At 39.2% G+C, this 12479-nt stretch overlaps 1 protein-coding gene across 1 annotated transcript in view; it reads right to left on the bottom strand.

The window, feature by feature from the left end:
• Positions 1-638: 638 nt before the first annotated feature.
• NELL2 (neural EGFL like 2) overlaps positions 639-12479 on the bottom strand; it is a 218221-nt gene continuing 206380 nt past the window's right edge. Inside the window, exons 18-20 of the mRNA XM_067564164.1 lie at positions 12107-12283; positions 4025-4249; positions 639-1408 (exon numbers count right to left, since the gene is read on the bottom strand). Coding sequence (XP_067420265.1) covers positions 1358-1408; positions 4025-4249; positions 12107-12283 — 453 coding nt within the window. The 3' untranslated portion in view covers positions 639-1357. The remainder of the gene's footprint in view (positions 1409-4024; positions 4250-12106; positions 12284-12479) is intronic.

Raw genomic sequence — 12479 nt, 5'->3', positions numbered from 1 at the left:
TATTTTTAGAGCTTTATTTTATTTGTATATTTGTATTCTTTTCTCCAATGTAGCACAACACAACTTTGTCACATTGCCTCTTTTGTTTATTGTCACAACAGTACAGTTGTGAAAATAAGGTTTATTAAATTAAGCTTTCTCTGCTGTCTGGATGATTGTCATTGCATCAACAAAAATAAATACACAGGGAGAATCATCACATATTAGCAGAGGCTATTATTTTTTTATTCCAAAATACCTAAATCACCAAAGTGGTGGAGTTTAACAATAAGAAAAAAGGGCTTAGAATCTAGAGAGAATTTCCCACAAGTTAGAACAGTTTTAAGGAAGGTCGAATGTTGCATCTAACCTGTTTGGCCATATCCTTACGACATTCAGGATTTGATCCTTCTAACCTTTATGAACATGAATAGTCAGTCCAATAAAACTCAATGGGACTACAGGCAGGAGTAAAGTTACTCACATGCACAAGCATTTGCAAGGTCAATCCCTTAAAAACTAACACTAATGTGAAATGATATCACAGCTTTGTGCCAGGTATAAACATCTATATACAACCTTATTCACAAAGGAGAAAGAATAATCTATAATGTATACAAACATCACCCTTAACAGTGAAGGATACTCATAGCCAGAAATATTATAAGGTAAGAGAAATATTTATTTTAATTTTGCACAAGAACGACCTTATACTGAACAAATTCAATCAAGAAATAATAAGTGCAGTAAAACAAGGAAATATAGATGACTTTTCTTATCAGAAAACATTAAGTAGCCATGCCTGTGCATTACTTCTTTTACAATAACATATCTTTTTTTCAGAGCATGTACTGTACATAACACATCTTAGCTGCTATATTCTTTTTTCCTGAAGACATCCTCCCTTTACTCAAATTTCTGCTATACTCTGCAGTGAGCAATCAAACAAAATTTGTGCAGATTCAAATATTATTAGGTAAAAATCTCTGTGCCTATTGAAGTGTTGGACTTTCAAAGCTTCAGTAGGCTCAATGATCACTTCTAGTTGTCTCTGGATCTTGACATCGTTAGGTACAATGTTACAATGTGTCACTTTACACTAACCTAATATTCTGCATAACGATGTCAGACACACAAATAGCCAGAAGTTGAGCCTGACCTCAAAGAAAGGTTTACACATCTGAGCTTTTCTCAAGTTTTGTAGATTTCATTCTGACTCAGGTAACTGAAACTCACTCGGTACATAACATTTCTGCACTTTAGCTGGACTAAACTGACGTGATTTCAGTTTTGGTTTTGTACAATTTTTGGTCTAAAGGTCTTTCTGTGAAGGAAAATTCTGTAACCAGAAACTGCTTGTGAGACATGGTTATTAGCTTCACAGTTCCTGAAGGCACTGTGGATCCACTGAGCAACAAACATGACCATTCTGTGAGAGGAAAAGGAAAAGAAAAAAGAGATTTAAATAGTTAGTATTTTGTAAAGTCAGATTAACAATAAGAATGACCATCTGCAAATACCTATTTGGTAGAAGAATATTTATAAATAAACGTGTAAACTGTTTATTTCTCTGAGCTTTTTCTTTCTTCACTTCAGTCCCATGCTCTATGTAAAAGGAATCTAATGATTTCACTGACTAATAAGTGTGTTGTGATCCATATAATAAAACTAAGACATAGAACTGAAGTTATTTGGTGATATGCTATTTATTTCAAATGGATCACGATTTGGCCCAGCATGCACAATAAAGAAGGCAAAGAGGACAAGGCATTAGGAGTTTTATTTAGATTTGACACAGGGGACCATGAGTTTTATTTAGCATTGAATATCTCAAGTTAATACTTTCAGGCTGTAACACTGTCAAAGGTTAATCCTTAAAGTTTCCCCTCCAGATCTTAGTTTAGACATATTGCTATGAACATCAGCAATTATGGAAACAAGTTGCCTAGAAAAGTGATACAAGTATTAAAGAAGAGATATTCGTTGCATTTCCATCTCTTCTCCTCAGTATGACTCTTTTATAATTCAGATAGTGCATATAATTTTTAAATAACTGTAAATATATTTAGTCAATTGAAGTGCAGGGCTGATTAAACACTAGGGATGTCAGAATTATTCATTCATTTTCTTGACTCTATACGTGGCAGGTGACTAGACAACCATGCCAGCAATCCTAGAGTTCACCTTCTTTACTTGTGATTTGAAATGGTTTTGTGGCTCAGTCAGCTTTAGTTGATGTCTGGCTTTCTGAATTCTTAAAGGATTTTGTGTAAACCTATTTTGCAATGGCTTGGTTAGAGAGGCTTATTCTAAAGCTTTGACCTGCCATGTGATGCGCCACTAGAAAACAGTGAAACGAAGCAGTACAAATGAGGCACATAGCAGTATGGTATTAATATTATGTGCTACAGAATCAAACTATACAAGCTGTGCTATGGTATTCACTTTGTTTGCTTGGATTAGACTGCTTGGATGGAAAACAAAGTTAAAATACTTACAGTACATGTCAAAAAAGAACATGGTGTTGGAAAGAGAAACAAAATAGATTTTGTACTTTGAGGAACAAAATGGTACATGTTTATTATTAAGAGTCTGTGGCTCTATTTATATCATTATGCCTTGTGATATTCAAAAATTCATAACATGGAAAACCTAAGGGTAAATGGTGAATCTAGTTTCAATGGGCACAATGACTATTTGGCATTTCTTCTTCTAACTATTCTAAAAGAAAAGGATTACACCAACGTCCATCAGGTACTTGGAATAATGTGGAGCATACTAGCTGAACTGGTTTCCTCTGTAGATTCTTAGAATGGATTCTGACATGAGGCATCGGGAGTCCATGGAGATTGGCATAGTATCTATATTACTCATATAGGGCCATATCATGACCTGAATTTACAATGCAATAATTGGCACCAATAGCCCATAGTGCTGTATAAACTGGCTCTGAAGTAGACAGGCCACTCTGGGTTCTCAGGAAGGTAGCACAGACGGGACAGGTTCCACAGGTGACCACCGGTGGAATTTTTACAAATAAATTTCTTCTATACTCCCAAGCAACTCAACAGCATGTGGATTCTGATCCTGCTTCTTCTTCGAGGTGGAGCCTTAGGTGTTACTCTAGCCCTAGGGGAAGGACATGGGATGAGACTAGTGTCCCTGAGATTATTTGGGAGGGTTACAGATTTCCATCCCAATTTGATCCTGCTCCCTTGCTCTCAATCTCTCTCTCTCTCTCTCTTCCCCTCCCCCCAGATGGTCACCTCTGTTGTGGAACTGCTACTTGTCATTCTTCAGTTATACACAGTAGAAAATACTATTTTCTCTATTTATACCTCGTGTGTGTGTGTCTGTGTAATAGAAATACTTTATTCTAACATCCTTTTCTTTACTTCTTTTAGAAGAGGCAGCAGAATTCACAGAAGCTTTTCACCATTAACCTTTCTTCTTGAGATAATGTGTGCTTTAGTCCTGAGGAATATTAAAGGACCAGATCATGTGGATTCTGCTGTCATTTTTAAACCAAGAAAGAGTGGAATTTCCATTTTTGCCATTACAAAACTTAAAATATTTGATCATCACAATCCTCAAAGAGAAAATAATATTCCTGATAATTTGTTGCTCACTCCACTAAATATATTTGCTGTATGAGGTCAGATCTTACAGACCTTTGGAAATTATTTGACACGGTAAGTATCTGCAAAATAGAATGGGGCTGGCAGGAGTCAGATCTGCCATCACAGTCGAAGCAAGATATTTCTGTGGGAAGAACATGTTTGCTAAATTGTTCAAGGTGAGGTACAACATGGGCTATGATGCTTCTAGATTTCTGTCCTGCTGATGCATTTAAACTATCATCTGGTTCTTGAAAGCCCTGCACCATTGACAGAAGAGATTGACTTATAAAAGCTGAATATTTTATATTGCAACCTTAGAACAGCAAGTGTAGAAACTGACTTCCCATTGACCAGACTATTAATATTTATAAGCCGCAGAGCCACTTGGTAAAGAGGTCTCTTGGCTTGAATTTTATGCTTTTTACCTTGCATTGGCAGAGGGTGCACTCTGTGCCGTGTTTAATCCAAGAAGATCCAGTGAAGCGAACTACATTAGTTTCATCCAGACAAGTTTTAGTGATGTCATTACGAATGGTGTCTGCCTGGCAGGGGTCAGTGACGCAGCGTGGACAACACTCACTCTTAGGCAGTACACTGAATTCACATTCCACCTCTGGACAAGGCAAGGGCCAACAGTCAACTTCACCTTGCTAAAAGAAGGAACACAGAGAGAGATCACTTGAGATATTCTGTGTTGTTTCTGCTGTATTATGACATGTTTTTATGACATCTCTTTTTGCTGGCTGATTGTCCCATGTGGCTCTATTTAAGATAGAGAAAAGAATTCTGATGCTTATTTCCTGTTGACAATACCAGAAGTTACATAGAAAGTGTATTATATTTAGCTGAAATGTCTTTTAAAAATGTATTAAAAAAAAAAATAAACCTGTATTTAATTTAAATACAAAAGAAAAATATTTAAATTAAAAAATCCGATTAAAAAAAAAATCATCAGTTTTTATCCACCTTAGTAAATGGACATCTTTTTGCCTCTCCTCCCCCTTCCCTTTTTATTCAAACAAGTTATTTAGTCCCTGCTGTATCAGGGAGAAAATGCTACTCAGACCTTCTGTGGATGCACAAGCTCAATGGGCAACCAAATGAATGCATTTTGGCTACACAGGAGATTTGGAATGCCAAGAGGCCATGAAAGGGGATAGAGTGCTCAAATATAGACAGTTATCTGCTTCCCTGGTAGCAGAACCACATCTAGGAGAACAAATGCAGAGTCTTTGGTGCTTGAGAGTCAACCAGTGTCACTCCATTCATCTCTCCCAATGTAATCCACTGATTTCAAAGGAAATATTCCTGATTTATATCAGGATAAATACAAGGATAATCAGGCCACAAGTGTATAAAGCTGGCCTTGATATCATTGGCCATGAGGTGTTGTTGATCCACCATGCATCCTAACAGAGTATATAAGCTTATTCTAGAGTCACCCCCTTCTTTTATTCTGATGGACCTCACTGGGTAGTGCCAGGTGATAGCCTGAAATCAAATGAGCATTCTCATGCAAGTCTTTACAAGGTGTTGTTCTGTCACGCATCCTGTTCAATGTGACTGAGCAAGAAAATGGCAGATGAAATTTAATGTTGAGAAGTGCAAAGTAATGCACATTGGAAAACATAATCCCAACTATACATACAAAACAATGGGGTCTAATTTAGTTGTTACAACTCAAGAAAGAGATCTTGGAGCCATTGTGGATAGTTCTCTGAAAACATCTGCTCAATGTGCAACAACAATCAGAAAAGCTAACAGAATGTTAGGAACCATTAGGAAACGCATAGATAATAAGACAGAAAATAAACCCACCGCTTGAATACTGCCTGCAGTTCTGGTTCCCCATCTCATAAAAACATATTCAAATTTTTAAAAAGTACAGAGAAGGGCAACAAAAATAATTAGGGGGTATTGAACAGCTTCTATATGAGGAGAGATTAAAAAGACTGGGACTTTTCAGCCTGGAAAAGAGATGACTTGGGAGGATATGACAGAGGTCTATAAAATCATGAATGGTGTGGAAGAAGTGAATAAGACAGTGTTATTTACCCCTTCACATAACACAAGAACCAGAGTCACCCAATGAAATTAAAAAAAACATAAGGAAGTACTTCTTCACACAACACACAATCAGTCTGTTCTTCACACAACACACAATCAAACTCATTGCCAGGGGATACTGTGAAGGCCAAAAGCATAACAGGGTTTAAAAACAGAATTAGATTAGCTTCTGGAGGATAGGTCCATCAATGGCTATTAGACAAGATGGTCAGGGACACAACCCCATGCTCGAGGTGTCCCTAAACCTCTGACTGTTAGAAACTGGAACTGGACATCTCTATAAGTTGCCCCGTTCTGTTCACTCCCTTTGAAACATCTGGCACCTGCCACTGTTGGAAGACATGGTACTGGGCTACATAGACCATTGGCCTGACCCAGTGGGGCCATTCTTATAATTGTATGTGTTAGGGAAGTCCCTTTTAGGGCAATTAGCAAAGTGCTATGGGTTTTGGTGCTTCTATTGTGTAGATGACAGCCTGTATATCAATTTCACTGGACCATAGTACAGTTGAGTTTCTTATCCAATGTCTAACCAACATTGGGGCTTGGATGAGCATTAGCTGGTTGAGGCATGGGTAAAAGCAAGATGATGCCTGTAGGTTTGGGGAAGGAACTGAAGATATGGCAGAGATTTAATCATTTCTATCAATTAAGTGTGTTGGCCATTTGTTACTGAATTATATTTTATACTCTTTATATATTATATTGTAGGCTTTATACACACACAGCTGTTATCTTCAGCTGTTTATGATCCTTTTTCATCTGTGCTTTGATGTGGATCTCAGCACAAAGAGGCGGCCCAAGCCACCTCAAGACTAGATTATTCCAATGCTGTCTACATTGAGCTTCTACAGATGACCACTTGGAAACTTCATCTGGTGCAAAATGTGGCTATTCTCTTACTAAATCACAGTTTGACAATTACATAAGCCACAACAGACTACATTATATGAGTGCTTTATAGTCTACAGGTGCTTGCAATTTGTTTCTGACTACAATACAAACTGGTGGGTTTTGCCCTGTAAAGTCCTAAATTGCTTAGGTTCTGGCTATACCAGAAATCTCTTTTTGGTATGAAATTGAGCAGATACAATCAGCGTAGGCAGTAAAGCTAACTCTCCTGGATTGAAAACAGAAGAGGCTGAGGGTCCTTAATTCTGGAACTTTCTGCTCCTTTGGTCTGATCCCAGGACCAGATTAGTTGACTTCCCAAGCCTATTTTCCCAAGCTTTCCCTGAGGGGTTGGGTTGAAACGGCATGAGTAGGCTGAAGCAGAGAATTTTATTTGTTTTGGATCAGAAGATTCTTCTGAGGATATTGATATATTTGTAATTTTGCATAAAAATTGAAGATGCCTAGTGTATTAGTGCTCAATGGCATGGGTGTTGAGGCTGGCATGCAACCAAGGGATCAGTATATTATCCAAAACTGCCAGGCAAAATATGAATTTCAGAGAGGCCACAGCTGCTTGGTTGTCCTACCTCTATCACTAGGTTTGGGTTTTGGAGCAGGATTCCATCTCTGACCCAATACCTGTGCAGGTGCCTTAAACCTGGCTGATTTATTCAGGATTTATGTGGCGAAACCAGCATTGGGCCCTAAGACAGTAGTTCATTTACAAAAAACACATACAATGCCTTAAACAGTGGTGATTTAAGTGATCCCCAGAGCATAGAGCTGGGAAAGATCATCTAGGAATTTGCTAGGGCTTTTGCTTTACTTTTTCCCTAGAGAAAATATTATGAAGTTGCAGTTCTCATAAATTCTCATCTGGCTCAACTTTTCCTTGTTCTTTAGAATCACATGATGCTGGGAATTAAAGTAATCTTCAGAAACAGTGACTGACCTTGCAATTTCTATTGATTTTTTTTTGATTGAAAGAAAGTACAAAGAGAAAACAATAGAGATATCACCTAAAACATCCATCTGGTAATTGAAGGAAAGCTGGCTGCAGCTACAACAGTATCATCTTGAATAAAGGAGAGTCCTCTATCGAAGTTACAAACTATGGGATTTTATTCTTTAGGCATTTAATGAACCACATGGGGACCTATTTTATTGCATTTTAACAAGGGGGAACTTGAAACCTACAAAAGTTTGTCCATGTGGAATTTGTTCCTTGCTGTTATTCATGACTGTCAGACCAGAGAAAGTCACTGGATGGACCAGGATTTAATTCTGTAGATGAAACCAAGGTAAAAACACAATTCACTTTCATCTGGTGATCGTTTGTAACTGAGAAGTTTATTATTCCATAGGATTTAAGGTCAGACTGTACCATTAGGAGATCATGTAGTCTGACCTCCAGTACAACACAGGTCGTTAAATTTCACCACTTACGCCTATATTGAGCCCACTGACTTCAGTTAGACTAAATCTATTTCAGTTGTCAGGAGACTAAACTGTTGTGTGCCACAGGCAGAGAACAGGACAGATCAAGATGGCATCAAAGCCTGAAAAGCCTGCAGCAGCAGGGAATTGATTAGCTACAATATGCCCAGATGATCCTTGCAGATAAGCTATCCTCCATTCTGCAGAGGAAAGAGAAAAATCCCTAAAGTCTGTCAATCTGACCTGGGGGAAAAATTCCTTCCTGACCCCAAATGTGGCTATCAGTTTCACACTATGCATGTGAGCAAGACACATCAGACAGGCATCTAAAAAAGAGGATTCTCTGTATTATCTCAGAACACAGGTCCACCGTAGTAGATGCTCCATCTCCAGCAGTGGCCAATCCCTGATGTTTCAGAAGTAGGCAAAAAAAAAAAGAAAAGAAAAGAATACATCTGGCCAATAATGCAACGGGGGATGGGGGATCCTTCCTGACTCCTAAAGGTGACTGGTTAAAGCTCTGAAGCATGAGATTTGATTGTGATCATTGTCTTAATGCAGAGATTAAATTGTTATGAGAAAATTGAGGGCACTGCAGAGCTTTCTGCTCCCTCTGTGACCTATGAGGGAAGGGAATGAACAAAGGGATTCATAAGTTCTCAGCCTCCAAGACCAGAAGAGAACACTGTGACTATTTAGCCCGACCCTCTGCACATGCAGGCTGTAGCATTTCTCCCAGAAAATGGATTAAAGATTCTTTAGAAAGATATTTACTCTTTTAAAGACTCCAAGAGATGGCGAATCCTCCACCTCCTGTTAAAATGTTCCAATATTTAATTATCCTCACTGCTAGGAAAATAAGTGTTATTTTAAGATTGAATTTGTCCAACTTCAATTTCCAGCAACTGGATCTTGTTATGCCTTTTTCAACAAGATTGAAAAGCTCTGATATCTTTCCCCTTTGTAAGTATTATACAGAGTGATCAAGTCATCTCTCAATGCTCTCCTCGATAAGCTAAGTAAAGTTGAGCTCCTTCAGCCTCATGTTCTAAGGCTTGTTTTCCAGACTCTAGATCATTTTTGTGGCCCTCCTTTGAAGTCGCTCCAGCACTTCTACATTCTTTTTGAAGCATGGACATCAGAACTGGACACTATTCTAGCAACAGAGCAACAGTCTTAAAAATCCTGTCTACAAAGGCAAGGTCACTTTTCTAATCCTATTTGATATTTCCCCTTTTATACACCCAAAGATTGAATTAGCCCTTTTCCCCACAGTACTGCACTGAGATCTCATGTCGGGGTGGCTACCTGTGATGACCCCTATGTCCTTTTTCTGAGTCACTGCTTTCCAAGACAGAGTCTCCCATCCTGTAGCTATAGCTTGCATTCCTTGTGCCCAGATGTATTGTGTTGCATTAGGCTGTATTAAAATACATTTTGTTCAATTGTGACCATCTAACCAAGCAATTCAGATCACTCTACAACAGAAACCTATACTACTCATTATTTACTTTGTGTCATCTGCCTATTTTATATAATTGTCTAGATCATTGGTAAAAATACTGAATAGCATTGGACTAAGATCCAATCCCTGGGGTACACCACTAGAAATGACTCTGATCCCGCTCATCGATGTCTCCCCGTTAACCACTATACTTTGAGATCTAATTGCACTGCATTATGTCTAAAAGACATAAGACGTGTTGCCTCTTAAAACTTTAAAGGGACATGCTTTCAAACCAATGCAGTAAAGTGCAGCTTGGTGAACAATTCACGAGAAACAACGTATTCATGGAATCATAGAAGATTAGGGTTGGAAGGGACCTCAGGAGGTCATCTAGTCCAACCCCCTGCACAAAGCAGGACCAACCCCAAATAAATCATCCCTGTTGTCAACCCGGGCCTTAAAAACCTCTAAGGATGGAGATTCCACCACCTCCCTAGGTGCTTCACCACCCTCCTAGTGAAAAAGTTTTTCCTAATATCCAACCTAGACCTCGCCTACTGCAACAGCCTAGCCCCATCCTCTTTGGAACCCCCCTTCAGGTAGTTGAAGGCTGCTATCAAATACCTCCTGACTCTTCTCTTCTGCGGACTAAATAAGCCTAGATCCCTCAAGCTTCTCCTCATAAGTCATATGCCCCAGCACCCTTATCATTTTCGTTGCCCTCTGCTGAACTCTCTCAAATTTGTCCACATCCGTTCTATAGTGGGGGGCACAAAACTTGACACAATACTCCAGATGTGGCCTCATCAGTGCCAAATAATCCTTTCCCTTGATCTGCTGGCAATGCTCCTATTAATGCAGCCCAATATGCCGTTAACCTTCTTGGCAACAAGGGTACACTGTTGACACATATTCAGCTTCTTGTCCACTGTAACTCCCAGGTCCTTTTCTGCAGAACTACTGCTTAGCCAGTTGGTCCCCAGTCTGTAGCAATGTATGGGATTCTTCCGTCCTAAGTGTAGGACTCTGCACATGTCCTTGTTGAACTTCATCAGATTTCTTTTGGCCCAATCCTTCAATCTGTCTAGGTCACTCTGTATTCTATCCCTATCCTCCAGCATATCTACCACTCCCTGCAGCTTAGTGTTATTCACGAACTTGCTGAGTGTGCAATCCATCCTATCCTTCAGATTATTAATGAAGAAGTTGAACAAAACTGGCTTCAGGACCGACCCCTGGGGCACTCCACTTGATACTGGCTGCCAACTAAACATCGAGCCATTGATTGCTATCTGTTGAGCTCAATGATCTAGCCAGTTTTCTATCTACCTTAAAGTCCATTCATCCTACTCATACTTCTTTGCTGACAAGAATACTGTGGGAGACCATATCAAAAGCTTTACTAAAGTCAAGGTATATCATGTCCACCACTTTTCCCACATCCACAGAGCCAGTCATCTCGTCATAGAAAGGAATCAGGTTGGTCAGGCATGACCTGTCCTTGGTGAATCCAAGCTGAATGTTCCTGATCACCTCCCTCTCTTCCAAGTGCTTCCAAATGGATTCCTTGAGGACCTGCTCCATGATTTTTCTGGGGACTGAGGTGAAGTTGACTGGTCTGGGTCCCCAGAAGCTCTTTCTTCTCTTTTTTAAAGATGGGCACCATATATTTGCCTTTTTCTAATCATCTGGGACCTTCCCCAATCACCACGAGTTTTCAAAGATAATGGCCAATGGCTCTGCAATCACATCAGCCAACTCCCTCAGCACCCTCGGATGCACTGCATCTGGCCTTATGGACTTGTGCATGTGCAGTTTTTCTAAATAGCCCTGAACCTGTTCTTTCACCACTGAGGGCTGCTCACCTCCTCCCCACACTCTGCTGCACAGTGCAGTAGTCTGGCTGCTGGCCTTGTCTGTGAAGACAGAGGGAAAAAAAGCATTGAGTACTTCAGCTTTTTCCACATCATCTGTCACTAGGTTGCCCGCCACCCATTCAGTAAGGTGCCCACATTTTCATTTGACCTTCTTCTTGTTGCTAACATAGCTGTAGAAACCCTTCTTTTTGTCCTTCGTGTCCCTTGCTAGCTGCAACTCCAATTGTGCTTTGGCCTTCCTGATTTCACCCTTGAATGCTCGAGCAATATTTTTATATTCCTTCAGTCATCTGTCCAAGCTTCCACTTCTTGTAAGCTTCTTTTTTTTGCTTACCTCAGGGAATTTAATCTTTTTTCATGTTTGTGAATTGGTCATGAGCAGACTGGGTTTTTGCTAATTTGTCTTTTGTTTGAAATTGTTCCATAAATATCTTAACAAACAAATTTCAGGCTATGCACTGATCAGAAATTGCTTGTTGTAATAGTCATTTAAAAATTCAATAGTCAGAATTTGCTCTTCAGGATGTGATTGGTCACTGTTTAGGTTCTTTAACTAGATGACTATCAACTCTCCACTCAAAACAAATTTTCTTTCAGAATTAAACAAATTTCATTTTGCGATTAAATGAATCTTAGGCCTTACACAAATGTCTTACACAAATGTTAGTAAAAAGGAAACAAACTAAGATGCAAATACATTTAAAGTGAAATTCAATTTAGAAAGTGCCAAAATATTTTGAATTAATTTTTCTTATTATATACTTTGCTGTTGTAGGAAGACTTACCAAGCATCGACACTGCTGACAGTTCTGCACCCAGGTATCTCCACTGTTGTAAGAGAGCTCCCCACTTTGATGTAGACATTGACTACTGAGTCTTGAATCACATTCAGGGCAACAGAACAGGTCAACAGTAGGGTTCTCACAGTCACAGACCATCCGCCGACACATCACATATCCACTCTGTTGTTCCAAGACAGATCAGTACATAGTGATCACAGAAATTTGCATAACTCAGTAGTCACTATACAAAATAGGTATGTTGGTTTAATTCTAAAGCACATGTTAATTTGCATGTCCTTAACTTCTTGTGTATCTCCCTCGTAACAGCAATTCTTCAGTCAGCCCTCTCCTGAGTTGATGAAATATACTGGTTTCC

Source organism: Emydura macquarii, unplaced genomic scaffold (genome assembly GCF_026122565.2).
Source record: "Emydura macquarii macquarii isolate MOO-44397 ecotype Brisbane River unplaced genomic scaffold, CSIRO-AGI_Emac_v2 contig_2636, whole genome shotgun sequence".
Classification (NCBI taxonomy): Eukaryota; Metazoa; Chordata; order Testudines; family Chelidae; genus Emydura; species Emydura macquarii.
The sequence above is the reverse complement of the archived record's forward strand: the minus strand, read 5'-3'. Positions and strand labels throughout refer to the sequence as shown.